The sequence below is a fragment of the Acomys minous genome (genome assembly GCF_964271855.1).
Source record: "Acomys minous genome assembly, chromosome: 13".
Classification (NCBI taxonomy): Eukaryota; Metazoa; Chordata; class Mammalia; order Rodentia; family Muridae; genus Acomys; species Acomys minous.
In genome coordinates this window covers 19,846,840-19,869,266 of record NC_140495.1, presented here as the reverse complement: position 1 = coordinate 19,869,266, position 22,427 = coordinate 19,846,840, and the positions used below count along the sequence as shown (strand labels likewise).

At 47.1% G+C, this 22,427-nt stretch overlaps 1 protein-coding gene across 1 annotated transcript in view; it reads right to left on the bottom strand.

Moving 5' to 3' along the window:
• Positions 1 to 592: 592 nt before the first annotated feature.
• LOC311580580 (serotransferrin-like) overlaps positions 593 to 22,427 on the bottom strand; it is a 27,135-nt gene continuing 5,300 nt past the window's right edge. Inside the window, 15 exon segments of the mRNA XM_084752228.1 lie at positions 593 to 790; positions 2,163 to 2,352; positions 4,168 to 4,352; positions 7,401 to 7,465; positions 10,298 to 10,427; positions 11,782 to 11,937; positions 13,939 to 13,971; positions 14,529 to 14,619; positions 15,962 to 16,113; positions 17,663 to 17,840; positions 18,769 to 18,947; positions 19,416 to 19,471; positions 20,938 to 21,070; positions 21,800 to 21,811; positions 21,814 to 21,975. Of these exon segments, the coding sequence (XP_084608354.1) occupies positions 756 to 790; positions 2,163 to 2,352; positions 4,168 to 4,352; positions 7,401 to 7,465; positions 10,298 to 10,427; positions 11,782 to 11,937; positions 13,939 to 13,971; positions 14,529 to 14,619; positions 15,962 to 16,113; positions 17,663 to 17,840; positions 18,769 to 18,947; positions 19,416 to 19,471; positions 20,938 to 21,070; positions 21,800 to 21,811; positions 21,814 to 21,975 (1,757 nt within the window). The 3' untranslated portion in view covers positions 593 to 755.

Here is a 22,427-nt window from a genome sequence, read left to right as displayed (position 1 = left end):
TGTAGGGCTGATGACTAGTCTCTGTGTTCAGCCCAATGCTTATTATTAATAGACACAGAGAGGGGGGATGAGCCTGTACCTTACAGAAAAGTAGTAGGAAGAGAGGAGACAGGGTAGAAATGGGACAGGGGCAAGGCCCCAACTCTCCCTGGGCACTGGGCAGATTGTTAAAGTCTGTTAAAAGTCACTGTCAGCGTTAATGCTGAGCTCTTGGGCCATTCTTATTTGACCAGTCTGGCCTCAAACTCATAGATATCTGCCTCCCTCTGCCTCCCCACGTGCCAGACAGTGCTCTTAACCCGTGACTTGTCTCTCCAGCCCCAACTACCTGAATCTTGAGCTCAGAAGATAAAGTTTAGTTGATACAATATTTAGTCAGATTGTATAAAGAAATCTTGGTGAAAACACTTAGAAAAGAATGAAGTTTGCTTGCTTGGTGTACTGGCACATGCCTGTAATCCCATCACTCAGGGAGGTACAGGCAGGTGGATCTCTGTAAATTCAAAGCTAGCTTGGTCTATAAAGGAAATCCAGGATAGCTGAGTCTACACAGAAAAATCCTGTCTTAAAAAAAAAAGGAGTTTGGGGAACATAAAGTCAACAGTAATTTTTATTTTGTGCTCTATGTATGTGGTAACACACAGCAGTGAAGATGGGCACGTTAGCCCAAGCGCCTCAGGCCACGGAGGCCAAGGGAAGCCCATGGATCCTGTCAGCATCCGTCTCTATCACAGTGGCAGCCCACCTTTTGGATTTTAATGTTTGTGGAAAGTGCAGGCTTCTAGGAGTCCTGGGGAGAAAGGAGAGATAAAGGTCATTCAAAATGCTCTCATATTTACAGCCTTTTTTAGCAAAAGGACAACGTCAGTATAACATAACTGTGCTGAGGCCCATTTTTCTGCTGTTGCTGATGCATGCTCTGGCCCTTTCTTCCAGTGCCCACATCTCTTCTTGCCTGCACAGCTCCCGAGCCTACCGCAGGGAGGGTCCACACCAAGGATGTACACACTACCATCACTTTCCTGCCCCATGGCATCCCCTACCTTGTTTTTAAGGGATGAGGCTCTGCACCTGGATTCATATAGATAGAAGTTGCCTAAGAAGGCTGTTCCCTGAGGTTTTTAGGCAGGTGTTAGCTGGTAGCCCCCAGCAGCTTCTGATCTGGGTCTAGGGATGAGGTGCTGAAGAGCAAAGCTAGACTCTTCTCTTGGGCAACATGTAGGTCTGAGAAATATTGACTAGGATTTTGTAACAATGGACCTCAGCAAGCATATTGCTTACACTTTGTAATTTGTAAAACATTTATATTATGTTATGTTATATTATATTATATTATCATCTTCTACTGTCAGATCTGAAGATCAGACTTAGGTCATCAGGTTTTGCCACAAACTCTCTTACCCACTGAGCCGTCTTGCCAACCCACATGTGGCAACCTTAAATGTGCCATCACCCTGAGCCAGCACAGACTCTCTCAAGCTTTAGCTCCAGGATAGCAACGGAAAGTAAGGCCAAGACTCACCCACAAACTACAACTGAAGACTAAGCACCCACCACCTTCTACCACAGATAATTCTCTCACACTTTCCACAGGCTTTCAAGTGATTCGATTTTAACCCCAAAACAGAGTTGTAAAAGCACATTTTATTCTATTTAAATTCCTGGACTATGATGTTCCAGATGAACTTGCCAATTTTCTAGTTAGGCCAAAATGTACCATTACTTGAGGTTCTGTAGAACAGAGTTCTCTAAGAGGATGTTCTGAAATATTCTTTTTTGCTATGGCTACTTTCCACTAAAATTGTAGTTGGGTGGGATTGAGCAAATGATATCTAGATTTTATTCAGCTCTAATTTAAATTTAAGTCCTCACATCTTGCTAGTGGTTGCCATATTGGACAAGGACCTCTAATGAGTTAGGTGTGCCCTTTTTTATTTTCTTAGACGGAAGGTGAGATTGTATACATCCGATAAGTTCACTGCCCTAGTGCCCTGGGTCTGTGCTCCCTTTACAATGTGCACATAACCCGCCCGGTTGTATATGCCAGGTTTTATCTTGCCCACAAGGCTGTTTCCTAAGTGTTTGACCCCTTGTTAATCACCATCCCAGAACTCATCACTGGGCTTTCTTTGCAACTTCTCCACGGTGTTTGTGCTACTCACGTGAGGTTGAGCACTTCCTTATGCCACCAACAGCTTGGACGTAGTCTGCTCCTAAGTACTGTTCATATGTCATACCATCCTGAAGCTTAGACAAACATTTGGTGTCATGTCTGAACAGAAGATCCGAGGTGGAAGTCCCGAACAAACAGAAATTACTAGAGCAGTCAGATACATGGCTTCCAAATAAAGCCTGTCAAATAAACACAACAAAACAAATATGTGAACTGTTGTCCCCGAGTGGGAAACACCTGCATTGCAGGAGGATGAACAATCCAAGCCAGCTCTGGGAACAAAAGAACACCACAGAACATGGTTGGGGACTTCCTATCTCCTTGCTCTGCCACCTACCCACTTGAAGCCTGAACCCCAGGCTTCCACATTGCCCTCAAAGTCCTCTGTCTTATTGTCCTCTGACATTCCCCACTGCTCTCCATTACCCACTCTCACCTCTTCTGAACTCTCCCATTTCATTACTAAGTGCCTTAGGAGTGGTTCTAGGAAATGAGGAGCGAGTGCGTGCCCCTTCCAGTAAGACATCAGCTATGAGCCCTCTCAGAAATGGTAGACAGGAAAGAAAGAAAGAAAAAAAAAGAAACCCAACGAGAAGTTCATGTCTGGATAAATTTCAAATTTGTTTTAGGCCAGCCACTTAGCCTCTCTCAGCCTCCCAAGGTTGTACATGATGGTGCTAAGAAGGCTAGCATTCCTATCCTACGTGAGGAATATTCTTAAATGCTTATTGTTATCACCCTGTGCTCTCTTTTTAATTTTAAACTCTGTATAATTGACAGAGCATTAAAAAAAAATCTACACAAGAAGCACAGGCTTAAAACACTGTAAAAAAAAAAAGGTTAAAGACTTTTACATTGAGTCAAGAAATAAAGTCGCCCGTCTCTTTAAACACTGGTAATACTGACGTGAAGCTCTGTTAGCTACTGTAAGATTGTCTGACCTAAATCTAAAGTCAAACTGGAAACATCACTCAATACTTTCATCATATGCTTTTAGGGGAAGGTGTGCTATCCTGTATTGCGTTCTTCTCTCTGAAGACTAATGGCAAATCAGCAGGCAGGAAGCTATACCAGAAGGGAGGGTGATGTTTGTGAGTAGAGGGGCCCCACAGGTTGAAGTACTCAAGGGGCCCCTGTACCCACCCCACCCCCAAGGCTGGCCCTGACAGGGTTCTTCTGAATGTAAGAGTCACGTATTTTCCAAACATGGTACAGTCGGCCTACACATGAGAAATAGAAGGTCATTTCCAGTCCTCAAGCCTTGTCTGAAGGAACGTTAGGAAGCAGGATCAGTCATCTCCGTTTTCAGAAAAACATAGATGAGGAAAATAAAGACATCCCCGAGTCAAGGTCCAAAGGAGCTGGAAGGCAGATCCTAGGTCCTGAGGGCTCATGGGTCAGCTGGGAACTTGTCCCTAGTGACTAGGAGCTCCACAGAAACAGAGCCAGGCCTGAGGGACCCAGCACTAGCTAACACCCTCTGGGAAGCCCTTCTGCTAGACACACATTTCCTAAGCCTTTTGTGTGCATTCTATCGACTTAGAAATGGGTATGTGCGTGTTATTGTTTACATTTAGCATGTGAGGAAGCTGAGCACGGAAATTTTAGGTACTACACCAAACACGCCATGGATAGGAAGCTGCCAAGCTGAGATTTGAACTCACATGTTCTGATCCGCAATCTGTGGGCTCCAGATTCTAGTTTTCAGAAAGGAATTGCCCACTCCAAAGTTTCACTTAGTTCTGAACTCCAAATAACCTTACCTTCCTAGGAATAAAGAGTGGGAAACCGGCCAGGAGGTGGTGGCACATGCCTTTAATCCCAGCACGCGAGAGGCAGAGGCAGGAGGATTGCTGTGAGTTCGAGGCCAGCCAGGTCTACAAAGCAAATCCAGGACAGTCAAGGCTACACAGAGAGACCTTGTCTCAAAAAAACAATAAAAAATAATAATAATGATGATGATGAAAGAGTGGGAGACCATGGGCAGTCCATACCTGCTGGCCGAGCAGTACTGTGCTAACGCGGGCTGCCTTCTCTTTCCGTGAGACTACAACATGGTTTGGAGCTCGGGCCAAATGGCAGCTGGCGAACTGGGACACAGGCTTCCTGGTGCCGTCGGGACACAGCAGCTCGAAGTCACTCTCCTTCAGCCCCTTAGCCCAGGCATCGGGGTTTCTTCCTGGGGAGAGAAGAGGGTGGCTCAGCTAGCTCTGACCGTTTTAGTCATTGGAATGTCACTGACCCGCTGGTGCATGGAGGGCCTGTGCCTCCTGGCCAGCAGAACCGAGTGTTCAAGGTCATGGCGGTGCTGGGAGGAAGGGACACGCTCATGCATTGCAGGTAGTACTCAACTCACAAGAGATTACTAGTGACCACTCACTCTGACCCTCCCTTTGAGCCAAATGAGGAAGAAAAAAAAAGCCATGTTCTATGGGTGTTATTTTTTTAAATCTTCATTTATATTAAATTCTAATGCTAAACAACAACGGAGCATTAAAATAAACAAACAAACAAACAAATAAAGACAGGCATGGTGGTGCACGCCATGAATCTTATCTCTTGGGAGCCAGAGACAAATGGATCTCTGTGAGTCTGGGGCCAGCCTAGTCTACATAGTGAGTTCTGGGCCAGCCAGAGCTACAGAGTGAAGTGTGTCTCCGACAACAAAACCCCAGAGGCTTTGTACCTCTGGCTCCATCAAGGCAATACCATGGCGCTGGAGGCCAGGTTCCCTGCCTCTGTGCTGTCTCCTCGGGGCTCCAAACGAAAGAACGGCTTTTAAGATCGGCATCACCGTTCTCAGCTTGACTTTATGCTAGTCCCAGATGAGACCATCCCGCCTCATGTGCTTGCCTAACCTTTTTTGCCTTCTCTTTGCAAAAATTAATCAATCAATCAGCCGGTCAATTAAAAAAAAAAAACCTTTGCCCTACCTCAGGCTTTCCGTGGCTCCTCCTGCCACTTTATTTTGCCAGTTTTCATTTCTCTCTCATGAAGCAGGATTGAGACCTTTCTCACTTCATTCACTGTTCACTCGACTCTTTTTCCGTAATTGAATAAATACTACGTGAGACTAAGGCTCGGTGCGTTTACTTACAAACTAAAGCTCTCACTTCTACGTTTCCTAAGTCCCACTGGTTTCTCTGGCTCCAATCCTTGAGATCACACTTGGTGTTTCCATGCACGCCTCTGGTACTCAGTTACCTCTGTGTGAGTCTACGGGATGTTACAAGCTTCCGGGGTATTTTTTTTTCCCCTTAGCATTAGATTTAAACTTATATAAACTTCTGTAGCTCCTTCTCAGCTCCTTATATGTATCACAGCTTCTTCTGTGCCATTATGTAAATCAAGGTCATTCTTTTTTTTTTTTAAGATTTATTTATTTTATTTATTGCATGTGAGTGCTTTATCTGCAGAAGAGGGTATCAGGTTACATTATAGATGGTTGTGAGCCACCATGTGGTTGCTGGGAATTGAACTCAGGACCTCTGGAAGAGCAAGCAGCGCTCTTAACCACTGAGCCATCACTCCAACCCTCAAGGTCATTCTTTTAAACCCTTGGATCTTATGCTATAGTGTGACTATAACACAGTATAGGTATTTGGAGTGTTTAGATGTTGTTTCCACTTGTAGTAGCGGTGAGTGCTCGCGCATGTGAATGTGCTTATGTAGATGTGGCACAGCAGATTCAACTAAATTTTAATATAAACAAATTGTTTCCACCACTCTAAATGGTAAAGACTTGCTTAGGCATAAGCAAGGCCTTGGGTTAATTCCCAAGCGCTGAGGTGGTTGTATGGAAGGACACGGCTGGCAGGAAATTATAACAAGATTCTCTACGTAGAGACAGAAGCTATGGGAAGAGACCTACGAAGGGCTTGCATTTGTGCCAACTGAGGTTGCAATGCCAGCATCCTGTGCGTAAAAATAGCAGCTTGGCAATCCGAGGAGCTGCAGGAGGTGGAAGGTCAGGTCTCCTACATAAAACTGTAGCCAGCAGCTTATAGACTGCAGTCTTTATAAAGAATGGAGAGTCAAGGCCTGGAAATCAGATACTTAGTCAGAAAAGCAAAAAGAAATCAAAGGTAGCAAAGAGCAAGATCAGGATAACACTCTAGTGGCAAGAAAAAAAGGCCTGTAAAGAAAGATTTTTTTTAAATCGCGAGAGAGAGAGAGAGAGAGAGAGAGAGAGAGAGAGAGAGAGAGAGAGAGAAAAGAGAGATTTTATTCAGTATAGCCATATAAGGAAGAGGAAAAAAAATAAGAACAAAAGAAAGAAAGAGGAAGAGGGAGGGAAGAAGGAAGGAAGGAAACGCAGTCAACCCAACAGTCCTTCAAAGAACTCTGAGAGTCTTGTCAGTGCATTCCTTGGGGCTGGGAATATAAAGAGGAAGAGAAAGAGCACAGTGGTTGTCCTCAGGCAAAGCGAACACAGGTACTTTACAGCAATGGGTAACAGCGAAGGGAATAGATCTGAGAGCCGCGTGATTGACAGCTGGAACTGCAACGCTTCACTAGCCCTTGGTGACACTCAAAGCGTGGCACGCATGTCCTTACCCATGCTCAAGACCCTTCTCCTAACCTTGCCATCCCTCTACATTCATTAGTTGGCATTCCACAATCAAGAAGGTCTTTCTCTTCGTTTACCTGATTAGGATTGCATCGTGGGTTCTTATTTTATTCTATGGTTTGTCATCCTTTACTGCTGACATTATTTTAATGTTCAGCATTTCCAGACTTGGCCATGGGAGGGCCCTTCACATCAGCTCCTGCGTGCTTTGATATACCCCATCCTACTCTGAACATGGCAGTGCAAGCAGTTCACCATGTATATCCTGCCCCCAACCTTGCAGTGACCTTTTCCATAGGGATTACTGGCTCCTTTTTGTAGAATGATTGCTTCTTTCTTTACTGAACACACAAGTTGAGAATAAGATCTCTAGAGCCAGCCGGGCGTGGTGGCGCACACCTTAATCCCAGCACTTGGGAGGCAGAGGCAGGCAGGCATCTGTGAGTTTGAGGCCAGCCTGGTCTACAAAGCGAGTCCAGAACAGCCAAGGCTACACAGAGAAACCCTATCTCAAAAAACAACACCCCCCCCCCACTGCCCAGAATAAAATCTCTAGAGCCTGACAGTGTCTGTACTGCATCTACGGAGACCTCCCTGAACCCCAGCAAATCCCAGTGTCCCAGATGCTGTAGGGAACAGAAGAAAGTGCACACATACCTTCAGTGTTTTGCAAGGGAGTCTGGTGTTTCACAAAGGCTACATCCCCCCTTTCAACGAGACACCTGAAGAGGTCCAGATATGGGGGAGAAAGAAGACAGGAAGTCAGATTGACACACGTCATTCAGAGGCACCGTATAGATCCTGACCTGATGTCAGCAAGTGCTAGGACCAATCTATCACTAACCAACGTGCAGAATAAGGGAAACCAGAGGGTTCCAATTGCTCTGCAGTTCCACAAGCTCAGCCCCGCACACCACAGGATTTTTTCTTGATTCTTTGTGTGTGGGTAGAGGCTGTATATGCACATTCGTGTGGGTGTATCTGCATGTGCACATACATGTGTGCATGTGTACAGAGGCATCTTCCTTCATTGCCCTTCATCTTATTTTTGGAGCTGAGCCTGGAGCTCCTCAGTTTGGCTAAGCTGGCTGGCCAGTGAGCTCCAGGGATCCTCCTGTTTCTTCTCCATCCTACATCTGCACGTGCCGAGGTTAAAGACACACGTTCATGCCTGGCCTTTATGTGGATCTTAGGTATCCAAACTTAGACCCTCGTGTATGTGTGTGGCAGGCATTTACAGACTTCACCATCTCCCCGTCCTCTACACAGCAACTTTTAGTACAGCTTTTCGGTATATTGCATCCTTCCCCCCCACCCCTCACATGAACACGGGGAATAGGGGACCAGTTTTGTAGCATAGTGATGACTCCATTATCTGAAATGTCGATGAAAAAACTCCATCCCTTTAGATTTTTGAAGCCACACATGCTTGTGCAACATTTTTGAGAGACTATAACTCCATCATAAATTTCAATTTTGGGTATCCTGAATCCATTTTAAAAATAACTTTAACATTCAGAGAACATGCATGGGTTTTGGTTTTGGGTTATTTGGGTGTTTTCTTTTCTCCTTTCTTTATTTCCCCTCTTCTCTCTATCCCCCTCTCTTTTTTGGGGGAGGGGGAACACAGGAAATAAATAGCAAAGCCTGATACAGATGCCCTTGACTCCAGCAAGGCCTGTAGGCATCTGTATTGAGGACTGAGGACAGTTAGTTCTGAACTACTATGTATCTCCTAGAAGTTCCAAGAAAGAAATACTAGCAACATTATCTCTTTTGTGTATGGCTCTGCCACTTTTTTTCCCACAGTTCTTTGAAAGCAGACACACACAGGTGTGCTAGTGTGTGCTTCTGTATCAAGTCATGGACACAGGTAAATCCGATTCTTAAATAGCTGGCCAGTCCTTTCCCCTCATGCTTCAAGGAAAACCACCTGCATCTTCCCATAGTCAGCCAAAAGTTGTGTGGACAGTCAATGAAAAGGCGAAGTGGCTATCACACCATAAACTGGTTGGGTTGTATTTCTCTCTGAGCTAAGAGTCTGCTGACTTGATGGTGGCATGTCATATCTGAGTTGTATAAGCCACTTTGGAAAATGAAGTCCTTTAAATATGCTTTTATAAGCAATGTTTGAGTCTTTTCTCTCTACGTGTAATGCTCAAGAGTGGTACCATCGGCAAAAAAGATAAGGAAAGCGTCGGGGGAGGGGTGCATTTTATGTCTCCCAAGTCTTACGTGCCTGTGTCCCACACATTCTCTTTTGTATAATCAGAGATGCATGTGGAGTTACTCAGACTTTCTTTCACAGTTTGGTTCTTCCTGGAATGTTGAGATGACTTTTGCTTTTCCCTTCGCAATGGGGAAGTTCAATTGTAATAACCTCGGTCACGGATTCCTGAGCTACCACCACGCAGCAGAAGGTCTGCAGCAGCAGAATAGCTCCATCATAAAACCCTAGCAAGGTACACAGATAACCTGCAAAAATCATAGGCACGGAGCTAGAGAGGTGCCTGGGCCGTGAAGTGGCTCTTGCAGGGGACCTGAGTTCTGTTCCCAGCGCCCTCACCAGAAAGCTCACAGCTGCCTCCTGCTCTAGCTCTGGGAATGTGTAGCCTCTTCTGGCTCCACAGGCATCCTGCATACACATGCACACAGACACGCGCACACACACACACACACACACACACACACACACACACACACACACACACAATTAACATTTTTATTTTTATTTTTCCAAGACAGGGTTTTTCTGTGTAGCCTTGGTTGTCCTGTGTCCTGGACTCCCTTTGTAGACCAGGCTGGCCTCAAACTCACCTGCCTCTGCCTCCCAAGTGCTGGGATTAAAGGTGTGCGCCACCACGCCCGGCTAAAAATTTTAATTCTCTGAGTTTAAAAATGATAGATATTCTATCCATTATAATTGCAGAGAGGACTGTAGCAGCCATGTGCCTCATTGTTCTCTACCTCAAGATGAGGATGGTTCTTGGGTACCATGGAAGAGCTTGAGCCGAACTTCCTGACTCAGTATGTCATCAACTATAGAAAGACACCATTGCCTTGGCACTGGTGACATCTGGGACTTTGTTAATTAGTGCTGACCTATGCACTGTAGATGTTCATCTGCTTCTGTCCACCCGCCATCCCCACCCGCTGCCCCCCCCGCCGACGCACCGCCCCCCCATCACCCGCCGCCCACCACCACCACCCGCCGCCCCCCCCAACACCACCAACATCATCATCACAATCAGAAGCATCCCTAGACATTGCCAGTATTCTCTAGAAAGCAAATTCCTGCCCCACCCCCACCCCCCATTAAGAACTGCTGAGTTGTGTCACCTGTCCATCCATCTCACTGACAGCTGGCCCTGGCAGAGCTCTGTGGGGATGCGGATCCCCTTTCATATCCATCTCTACGCTTGGGTGGGAAAATCTCTCATCCTAATGTGTACAATACTTAACGGGCTAATCACATAAGGCCTCACCTCAGTTCATAAAAGGAATCTGGTCAAGACTAGGGTAGTGTTATATATGTGTTAGGATTGGGAAATTACCTGAAAGCCCCCGTGTAACCATGGTATCCTTCTCTGTTGTTTGGAGCACACTTGCTTGGGCCCATACACAGTTCACAGAGAGTGGAATTCTTCTCGTACCCAGGAGCACAGCCCTGACTGAAAAATTCATCTGGACAGAAGAACAAGAGAAAATCAGCTTGTGTGGTGTGCATTGTTGGAGGGGCGGGGGGGGGGGGGGAGTGGGGGAAGGAGTTCATTCTAGTGGCTTACTTAACAGCTAACAGGGTGTGAAATAATTCACTCTGCAACCTGCCACCCACCAACCCAGACTTGCCAGACTGTGGGCCTTTGAAGGAAACTTATCAAGGCTGGGGAAGGCTTTTGCGAGCACCCCACTTCAGCGTGGAGGGGATCCTTTGGGCACCCATGAATGGCACCATCCCTAAGCTTTAGATGAAGAAATGGAATTGCTGAGGTTGTACCGCTGGCTGGTTGGCTGGTTGGTTTGAGTTTCTCCTTCCCTGTCACTCACTCCGCTACATCTCAAAGCTCAAGGGGTGGGTAGAGTTATCCCCCCACTTCCGCTGCTGGTGTGGCTGTGAGCATACAAGGATGTTTGGGAAAAGCACAGGTCGGGAGCCTATGCTTTTGCTTATGGCCCTAGGTGGACTCTGTTTCTGAGCTACCAGAGCATCTCGGTGCAGAAGATGTGTTCCTCATTTCCAGTCCCTGTGTATCACGCCCAGGGTTACAGGTTTCCCATTTTTAAGGAGTTGCCCAGATTTGAGGAAGCCAATCTGAAGCAAAGCCATTGTCAACACTGGTGTGTATGGACGGATCTTCTACTCAGTAACTTAAGGAGGGAGAAACAAACTCTGCTCAGGGTAGTCAGAGGACACAGTAAACTGAAGAGTCCTAGGAGCTAAGCTGAGCTGAGCTGACCAACACCTTAAGGGACCTAAGAAACTCCGCGCCCCGCCCCCCCCCCCCCCGCCGCCGCCAATCATATCACAGGATTCCTGTGGTACAGATCGCTTGGTGTCCACCCAGTGTCCATTTCCCTCTGTTTCTCAGTAACAAAAAAAAAAAAATCTAGTTTGACTTGTGCTAGGTGTGTGCAGGTAGGTGTGGAGCCATACACCTAAGTTCTGCACAGTGGGAAGGTATATCAAAAACAATTGCTTTCAGAAGCAGAAGGCTCCTTTTGAACACTGACCATGGTTGGGGTAAATTTTCCTTTGCTTTCATTGTTGTCTAGATCATGAATGCCTTGGCAGCCATAACGTTGCTTTGAACATGGAAGTACTATGCTGGGAATTGTGGGGCAGAAAGAAGGAAGGAGCCCGCAAGACCTTGTCAACCATGGGATGCTCACTTCCGGTCTTCGTGGGAGAGCAACGGAAGTGTATATTCACTAGGCCGTTCTGTGCAGCTGGGACAGTCACCCTGACTCCTACGGCCTCCCTCGGCACCCCTTTTTTTCTGCGTGGCCCCTGTCAAACTCCTTTCCCAGCTCTGCTTACCAAACTTGCAGTGCTTGATCCTGCTGTGCAGCAGGCCCATGGGGATATTCCAGCCAGCGTTTCTGTCCACTGCGGTGTGGCAAGACTTTTTGCCTTTCAGATTGTTCCAGGAGATGTCGCGGTCCGATGCCTTCACCACTGCCACAGCATAGTACCCTACAGGAAAGATGCCAGGAAAGAATTAGTAATACTGCTGGGGGCCTCCCAGAGTATCTGCTTCCAGCGGAAGCCACTGTCGCCCTAGGACAGCAAGGATGCCCTAAATACACGGTGTGTCATAAAAGGAACTCCATGACAGCCTGCTCCAGTGACAGACAAGAAAGTCTAGCAGGAGGAATTTGAAAAGCAAAGCACTAACACCACATAGTAGCCCATGACTATGCAACAGTTTTTAATGTTTGCATGTATCGACTTAAAAATAAAATAATGGAAAAAAATAAAAATAAAAGAATGGACCAGGGAGATGGCTTAGTTGTTAAAGTACTTGTCACGTAAGCAGAACACATGTAAGAAAGCCAGGCATGGTGCCATGTGCTTACAACCCCATTGCTAGGAAGATGGGTACAGACAGATGCCTGGGCCTCTTTAGTAAGCCAGTTTAACTCACGAAAGGGGCTCCAGGCCAACAAAAGAAACGCCTCATAAACCAAAGTGGATGGCTCCTGAGAAATGCCACTTGAGGTTGACTTTTGACCTCCACATGAGCCATCACAAATATGCACCCGTGCCCACATACACATATGTACCCACAAAATGTGAAAATAAATATAGAAATATTAACTTAATATCATTAAAGAGATGGCTGACACACAGCCCTTTCCTGTATGCATATGGTTATTGAAATTAAAAACCAGTAACTCTTTTTCCAAATTATTAAATCAGAGAAATGGATACAGAAAAGCTACTTTAACTCTGACACTTTGTATATGAACATGCATTGGGGTTAATCAGGCCAGACATCCTCTCAGAAGAAGAATATGGTTTTATACAAGGGTAAACATGAAAAATGGGAACACCAAGACCAAGTTGGTTGTGATTTTCAGCAGCACAAATGTGCCCTCAACCAGGGCTAAAACACCAATCTGTGATCCTTTTCTTTTTTTCCTTTCTTTTTTCTTTCTTATTTTCTTTATTTTTTTTTAATTTTATTTATTTATTTATTTATTTATTTATTTATTTATTTATTTTTGAGACAGGGTTTCTCTGTGTAGCCTTGTCTGTCCTGGACTCCCTTTGTAGACCAAGTTGGTTCCACCTGCCTCTGCCTCCTGAGTGCTGGGATTAAAGGCATGCATCACCACACCTGGCTTTTTTGTTTGTTTGTTTGTTTGTTTGTTTGTCCTGAACTCTCTTTGTAGACCAATTGGCCTTGAACTCAGACATCAGCCTGCCTCTGCCTCACAAGTGCTAGGATTAAGGCTGCGTCACCACTCCCCTGGTGATTCTGTTTTCTATTTGAATTAATTCAAAATATTCTCTCCAACAGAAAACAATCCTTATTACCCATGGAAATAACCATGTCTCTTTCTAGATATGCTAAACATTGGGAGGTTGTATCCAGCTACAGGGACAGGTTCAGACTTGTACACTCCAGGTTCTGTGGAATAAACCTGAGGAATACTAAGCGCTAGAGCTTGGTGTCACTTGGCTGTCACTTCCTGCTTTGCTCTTATGTCATCTTTTCAGATCCACCCCTAATTAAAACCCTAGGAAGAGACAGGTTAGGCTGGTGTCCTGAGCCCAGGCTGGCTGGGTAGTCAGGCAGTTCCATGCTCCTCAACATCAACATTTTAAGCTCTCTTCTCGATCCTGCAAGGACCACATAAGCAAGGCCTTTGCCAACTCTCATCTAAACCCTGAAAACGTTATGTGATCCAAAGTGGTAGGAAGTGATGGGAAGACCCTAGATTTGTCTTCAGGACCCCAGACCACTCGTAAGTTCAGAATCCTTGCATCCCCTCACGAGTCCTTACTGAGGACCATACTTATAACATGAAATGAGAAGTCCTGCGTCTGAGCCATCGCCCTCCTGATCAATTACTAGCCTCTCATCACACTTTGCATTCTAAAGTTGGATCTCTCCATTGACTTAGAAATTTGCCACTTCTCCCAACAGTGAAACTCTACCTTTCCAGTGGGTTACAAGTTTCAACTCACCTTGCTCTGTTGGAATTGCGCAATTAGAGCTCTCTGCAAGAAAAGAAAGGAGCCATTCAACATTGATGTATAGGTTGGAAAAGCATGCCATTCTCATGAGGCAAATAGAAAAAGGGGGGAAGGGGGGACACACAACTGCACACATCACTGATGTATGATAAGGGTAGACTCTCCAGATGTTGGGAGTTCACCTGGCTGCTGACCCCTAGGATTCATTCACAAACTGTGACGTTCATGGGTCTAGCTCACTGCGCACCAAGCCCACAGTGGGATGCTGACTGGATGCATTTGTCCTGCAACAAGGCAGCAGGAAAAGCAGGAGTTCTAGATATTGCAAGGCTTCCCAAACATCCCATATGTCCTCTGCAGTAGGATTCCTTTTATACCAGACCTCTCATAGTGGGGACTGAGGGTGTCACCAACTCTTATCCTTTAGGACAACTGTGCAGAGTCTAGGTGAGGCGGGCCCAGAGACTTTGAGAAGAAGCTCAGGCAGGGAGCGCTTTATGGTGGCTGTGAGATCAACCGGGCTATGATTCTCTTCTTCCCAAGGCTCAGAAAGATGAAAGAAAGCACTCTCCCGCCCTTACCGTAGTTCTCGGCCATGACGGGCACTAGACCACACTGGCCTGCTATGTAGGCATAGCCTCCATCCAAGCTCATGGCATCAGCTTCTCCATTCTGCAAAGACATAGCAAGCCCGCAGCAAATGAAGAGTTGCTACTTCCTGTGCCACCTCCCCTTTTAGGCTGTCTCCCCGAAGACCCTTTCCAGCATAAGCTATAAAGCCAGGGCAACAGTGGGTGTTAGTACTGGACCCCCTGATAATCAGTCAGGCACACCCAGATGCTAGCATACTTTTATACAGACTCCGGGTTTTGAGTTAGCAGGCTTTGTATTAATTCAGTTTGGGTTTTTGTTTTTTGTTTGTTTGTTTTTTTCCTTGCCTTGACTCAGACAAAACAATAAAATGGGATGTGGCTAAAATAATGTGGTGTTTTAAAAATGAAGATAGAGGAATGGAGAGGTCTGCTGCGCTCTGTGATACATAGCTTAGAAGGTATGTGGTTATTTGTAAGTGCTCTTAGCAGAGCTGGGAAACTCCAGAAGGACCAGTTGACAGTGGCAAGAAATCCCAGTGTGGTCAATAGATGTCATATTTATGGGTTTGTGATCAAAGATCCAAGCCTAGGTGGTGGCATAGAGGCCTATAATCCCAACACTCAAGAGGTAGAAATGGAATGACCAGGTGTGTCAGGTCGGCCTCAGCCTCAGGCGGTAACGGACCAACATCAGCCCTATGAGACCCTATCTCAAAAATGCTTGCACTGCAGCTGCCGCCACCAGCAACCGCAGCAGTAACTTAGGGCAACAGAAAAGGATCCCACACAAAGGACAGGCAAATGGAGGGGCTCCGTGGAGCAAGACATGGAGGTAGAGGCTTGAGAGCTTGGGGATTCCTTGCCCTCTCCAGACACGCCATCCCTACAGAACCTCAGTGTGTTCTCGATGACAGAAATGCCAGGGTTTGAAAGAAGCAAGAAAGGCTCACAAGACAGGATGAGGTGGGAGGCGTGAAGCCACCTATATGACAGGATCCCAGTAAGAGGGGTGTTTATTTTCTTCTTTCTCAGGCTCGGGATTTTTTAAAACAAGGAACACTCTTCTGATCAATTAAGCGAGCGTGTACTTGCCTGCAAAATCAAAACTGAGCCCCTTCACCCTCGTCAGGGCATATTGTTAAGTCCAGTGGCGCTCCTGCTGTGGTCCAGTTTCGTTCCCCCAAGGAATGGCTCAGTTTAGCCTCTCAGTGTGCTAAAGAGCAAACTGAGTCCCATAGGCATCCTTCAAAAGCACAAACTAAGGCCCTGACCTCCTGAGGAGCTAAAGTCAAACCAGGAAAGCAAGGTTCCTGGACCGAGGGTCTCCACACTACTCTAGCTACACTTGCTGACTCTGCCTTGCAGTGTGCCGTCAGGCCACAGTGTGAGGGACACGCCCTGGAGCGGCAGGCTAGACTCACCACAATCTTGTCAATGCAGTCTTCCGTGGTCTCTGCTGATTCGCACTCTATTTGCCCTCCGCTGTTAACGCTCCATTCATCACACTTGAGTCTCTCAAGGTGACTCAATGCACACCACTTCACTGGGGCACTGTTACCAGAAATTTCTGGGCCTATAGTACAAAAAGAAAAGGAAGAAGAGGGGTCAGGAAGGAGAGGCACCTGCTGCTGTCTGTTATAGGTCAATGCTGCTAACTGCTTTACGCAGGTGAAGAGAGAAGCAAACATCCCATTCAAGGAGCTCATAATCATCTGGGAAAGCAAATACTATACAGACTATCTTTAGTTGATCTCATACATAAGTCATCTTTTCCTTTTTTGTAAGATTTTTTTCTTTAATTTTAAGTGTGTGTGTGTGTGTGTGTGTGTGTGTGTGTGTGTGTGTGTGTGTGTGTGCAGTACCTTCAGGGGCCAGAAGAGGGCATCAGATCCTCTGGAGCTGGAGTTACAGGCAGTTTTGAGCTGTCTAATATGGGTGCTGGGAACTGAACTAGAGTCCTCGCAAAAGCCATACTTGTGCTTAACCACAGAGTCATCTCTCCAGACCCCAGCCTTTTCTTTTGAGAAGCCAACTCTCTAACCTCAGGGCAGGCTAACATCTGAACTTTTCCCCTTCTTTCCTTCCTTCCTTCTTTCTTCAAATAGCATTTTAACTATGTTCATTGTTTGTCATAGGTTTCCATGTGGGAGAATGTAAGCTCTAATGGAGAAGGGGACATGTCCACCTCATTCACAAGGGCACCCTGCTGTTTAAGCAGCGCAACATGGGCTTGGTATAATACATGACTAGCAAAACATAGATTGATAGATAGATAGATGATAGATTGATAGATAGATAGATGGTAGATAGGTAGGTAGATAGATAGATGATAGATAGATAGATTGTAGATAGGTAGACAGACAGAGTAAATACATGTACACATGCTCATCTTTCAGGCTAGGTCCCTACATCACTCCCTTAAGGGGGCCTTAGCTCAACCCCGGGCCTAGGATCTGTTTGACTTTGTTTTTCACTGTTGTAGGACCTTGCTACTTTATTGTTTTTCATTCTCTTGCTTTGTAATTAGTTGTTCAGTAGTGTGACCATGTCTCAAACACTTGTCCTCTCCCTGGCCTGAAAAGTCCAGGACAACAGAATCCAATCCATGTTTGTAAGTCCAGCATCTAGCAGAGCCTGTGACTAGGCGTTCAATATATATATATATATCTCCTCTGGGTGTATAAATTATTAGGCAAACCTCCAATGCTTCCAGTGAAAGCCAGGGAAAGATCAACCTCCCTGCACCTCCAGCTTCGTTGTGCCCATGATGACCACAGTATTGGCAAGAGATGTGCAATCTGCAGAAACTCCAAGTTATTTACTTTGTAATAGCCTAATTAGCTTCATAAAGGGCATGGAGCTGCCCTGATGTATGTGGCGGGAAGGATTCTAGTACCAGCTCAGGTCACTCAAAAGGTGAACAGCCTTTTAAGCTCTTGGTGACCTCCAGGCCCTCTCATGGCTGATGCCACCCAGCATCAGTCCCACCCTGGTCTCACAAGCAGGACAGAAATAGGGAGATCAGGAGAGGCTTTCAGCCTCCAGAAAGACTATGGCTGCTTCTTGACCTTGCTGGGTTCCCCCACATTCCTGGGGTCACCTGGCTTCTCCTGAGTACTTACACACGCCTTCCCGTAAGTTCCGAATGGCAGTGACATAGTTATGGCCGAGGTATAGCCTGTAGTCCATCCTTGGGGGGACCTTTAGCAGCCCAACGGCAGAATCCTTAAACAGCAGGTTGATCCCAAAAGGAGAGCTGAACAGTTGGAAGTCACTTGATTTGCCTTTGCCAAAATGTTCCTGTTTCCAGAAAAATAAAAAATAAAAAATAAGTAAAAAACAGAGCAGTGAACAGCAACAGTAATAAAAGCAGGAACAAAAAGAACAAGGAAAATCTCTAGGAAACTGATTTTAAAAACACAGAAAACTTGGAGGTGTCAGGAGAGAAGGCATTTAGGCATGCCCATCACCTAGCACCTTCTGTGTCAGTACCCTGTAAGGACCATGCCGTAGTCTCCTTCCCTGTGCTCCTGAGCCTGTCTCCCTGCATGGCTGAGAACATAAAGGGAATTGTAGTGCAGAGCCTGACACTTAAACTCTTGATGGACAGATGAGTAGGCGGGACCAGAGGCATCTGTTTAACCAACCCCAGCCAAGAGGCGTAGAACTGACAGGGGAAGTCAGTCCCTCTGCAGCCAAGGTGCATATGGGGTGTGGGGTGTGTGTGTATGTGTGTGTGTGTGTGTGTGTGTGTGTGTGTGTGTGTGTGTGAGAGAGAGAGATAAAGATTCTCTTACCTTTTGGGGGAACAGCAGAGCCTTCTGGGATTTTTTTTTCTTTTTTCTTTCTTTCTTTTTTGTTTTTTGTTTTGTTTTGTTTTTGTCTTTCAAGGCAAGGTTTCTCTCACAGAGAGAACTCACAGAGCCCCACCTGCCTCTGCCTCCCTGAGTGCTGGGGGGATTTTTTTCAGGGCCTTGTAGGACTACCTTAGATTTCAAAAAGTGTCTCATTGGAGGTGATGATGTTGATACCAGTGGAGACACCTACTACTCTATGAGGAGTCCCAGCTGGGAAGGCTGGAGAGGTTGGTGACACATGACAGGGTCCCCCACCCCCCCCCCCCCCCCCCCCGTATCCTGAACACACAAGGACTGCCTTAGTGTGTCCAGATGTCAGGAAGATCTGAGCATAGAGTTGCAAGCACGAGACGGGATGGTGGGTAAAATACCTGGGCCACTTTGAGAACCTCCCAGATCAGGTCCTCCTTGCCGTCCACAGTTCGAGCCACAACAGCGTGAGAAGGGATCCGGGCTAGGTGGCAACTTTCATACTGATCCACCGGCTTGCGGGTGTTGTCAAGGCAGAGCAGCTCATACTGGTCCCTGTCCGCCTGATCCGGCAGGACCTCTAAGGAAAGGGCGGTTCAGGTGAGGCCATGGCAGGCGGAGCCCCTCCCTACCTTTGCAGTCCTGTGATCATAGGAAGCTTGAGCTGAAAGGCCTGGGAGGATCTCTGAGGGCCAATGAATATGCCAGAAGATGAGCCTACAGCAGAAAGGCATGGAGGCTTCTATGGGCCAGTGTAGCAATGACCGCCTTCATCCCATGAGTCTAAGCAAGACTGCTGACAGGTCAAGGTCAGCCAAGCTAACCTCCAAACCTTGGCTATAACAATTCTGCCCTGGAGGTAGGGCCATTATGGGGTTTGAGTGATAGAAAGAGGCCCATGTATCTAGGAAGAGACCCCAAACGTACTTGCCTCTGCACACATAGAAACTCAAGAAGTGATGGTGGAAAAGGCCCACGTGCCAGTGTCTGACTACTGCCTATGAAAAGGGCAATCAGGAACCTGCCAGGGTCTTTCCCCATCGCTCACCTTTTATGGTTGATTGCTTGACGAAGGCCACATCCCCAACGCCGTCTTTCAGACACCTGTGGGGAAGAAGCACACGGATAAGGACTCCTACAAGGCAGGCCCTGCTCCTGGTCCAGATCACACAGCCAGACTGCACATAAGGTCTGTGCCTGAGCAGCCCCCACAGCAGAGCCAGCTCAAGGGTGGGGTGCGGACATTCAGAGTACCGCTGAGATGGGGGGACGAGCCCACACAGGATGGATGACCCTCACTTTGTACCCCAAAGTGGCAAAAAGAAGGTGAAAAGAGTTTAATGTAAAAGAGCTTCAAGTCCCTAGTATAGAAGATGATTGTATTTCTATCCTGGTTACGTGGACTTTGGGGTCTAAGCAAAGCAAAAAGAGGGAGCAAGGTGCTGGGGGGGGGTGGTGGCGTACACCTTTAGTCCCAGCGCTCAGGAGGTAGAGGCAGGCAGGTCTCTGTGAGTTGAAGGCCAGCCTGTTTTACAAAGCTGGTTCCAAGACAGGAGAAACTCTGTCTTGAAAAACCAAAAACAGAGCTGGAGAGATGACTCAGGGGTTAAGAGCACTGACTGCTTATCCAGAGACCCTGAGTTCAATTCCCAGCAACCACGTGGTGGCTTATAACCATCTATAATGAAATCTGTTTTCCTCTTCTGGCATGTGGTCATACATTCAAATGGGGTGCTTATATACACAAATAAATAAATTTTTAAAAAAGAAAAACCACCACAAACAACAACAAAGTAAAGAGAGGGAGAGCAAGATACCAGCAACATGGCACAAAGTCCCACTCCTAACCAAGAGGCTTGGATAATCTGATTCCTGCTTAGAAAAATCACTTTTCTTCAAGGAAATATATCAACCACATTTCAGGGCAGGTCCCAAGCCCAGGGGTAGTTAGCCAAGACAAAACAGACTTCATGTTTTGTTTTGGTCTCCACCCCCACCCCACCCCACCCTCCTGCCCCCTGTACTTTTTGTTTGTTTTGACATTTGATGTTGGTGTTGGGGTGGGGTGTATTTGGGGGGCCCTAGGAGGAGTTGGGGGAAAGGAAAGAATATTATCTATATATATATATAATTTTTATTTTATATATATACCATATATATATAATATAAAAATTTTTTTAAGCCACATGTACTTTTGGGGGCAGGGCAGCATCCAGTCCATTGAACATGGTCTACTGCTGTCAGAGAGAACAGAGGTTCTGTCACATCCCCAGACAGGAATGTGTCAGTCCCTTCAGCGGCTGCCCAGCTGGATGAGAGGAGACACCAGCCAGATGTGAGAGTTCTGGAGGGAGAGAGGCCTCCCAGAACAGGGCTTGATCTTTGACATCAGATGAAAGGTAATATGGGCTAACTTGGCCTTGTGAGTCCCAGCTTGTACCCTGTCTCTCTGGGAGGAGTTTAAGCCACCTAGATACCATTAAGCAGGTGGGGATCTGCTTAGGGTCAACAAAGAACCCCCATTTGAGGACTTTCAGCACTGACCAACACAGAGAGGCAATCTCACTCACTTGAAGGCGCCTGTATAGCCAAAGTATGGTTGAGAAGGAGAGCAGCCACAGCCTGGACACAGTTGACACAGTTGGGGGAAGGCGACAGGATCTGCACAGGGGACACAACTGCCCGAGAAGAATGTGGCCAAAGCTGCTCAATACAAAGAAATGGATAACAGGACATAAGTACAATGCCTTCCCCCAGCCTGGGCTGGTGAGGGAATGCAGAGACAAGAAGCAATAAAAGAAGCAAGCAAACACAGTCCAGCCTCACCTTTACATGTGCTAAGCAGGATTTCTAAAACTGGAATAAGTTAACCCCTGCCCTGCAGTCACCCTCCCTCCCGGGGACACCAGCTGTACTTCCTGCCAGCCAACACTTGCCCTAGGCCTTTGTTGGCCTACTCTGCTCCCAGATCTTTCAGGAAAAGGGTGCCTCTGAGGACCGCAGAATAGCCTAGAGAGGTGCAAGACAACCTCATGACCAGCAGGTGGCACCAATGCATCCTTTAGTGGTAGGCAGGGGCGGGGGAGGTGTGGGATGGTGTGGGGTGGGGAGGGGGTGGGGGGGGGGTGGCGGAGGAGGGGGATGGGGGAAGGAGTAGGCAGGCCCAGCCACTAAAGCGAATATGAAAATCCACGTGGACCCATCTGCCCTTTGATTCCCTCCTCAGGACAGCCTCTGCTTGGGTGTGGAGAACTCACAACAACAACAGCAAAGGCTCAGCTGCCACCTCCCTTGGTGAGCTAGTGCTACAAACCTGCCGCTCTCTAGATGTTTCGCTCTCCCTCCACCACCTTGGGGTTCAGCTGACCCGTCTGACTAGCCCTGACTGTGTGACTTCCAGCAAGGATATCCAGACTAGAGACGACGGCTCACCTTTCTCAACAGATTGCGAGGCTCCGGCAAGTCACAGTAAAGTAAGCCGACAGGGATGTTCCATCCTGCAGACCGGCCCAGGCCCGTGTGGCAGGACTTCTTGCCTTGGAGCTGGTTGAACTGGAAGCCGGTGCCCTTCTTCACTACGGCCACAGCCCAGTAGAAGGTTTGTGGATCTGAAACAGGGGGGTGTGCATGGAGGACTTTCACGTGGCACCGAGAAGTACTGCTTAGCAGCGCGCTCGGCCGTGAGTGAGGGAAGAGAGACCTTGGGGGCGGGGCGGGGGGGGCGGGGCGGGGGGGGGCGAGGGTAACCTAGGTAGAACTGGGTTGTAGGAAGCCAGAGAAACCTCTGTAGGCTTAAAGACAGATGGTCCGTTTGTAAGCATCATTCCCGGAAAACGAAGGCTCAAGGAGCACCTGCACATGGGTCAAAGATGCTTTATTCACCTCTCTCTTACCAACCCAAGGCCTCCAGGAATGTGGAGCCACAACAGCGCCTCACGTTCCCTGCCCCCTCCCCAAAGTATTTGGTGTCCTCTGGTAGAGCGAGAGAGTCGGTCAGAGAGACCTCAGACCACTTCTTGGACTGTTGGGCTTCCGCTGTGTGCTATAGGGTGGGTTCTCC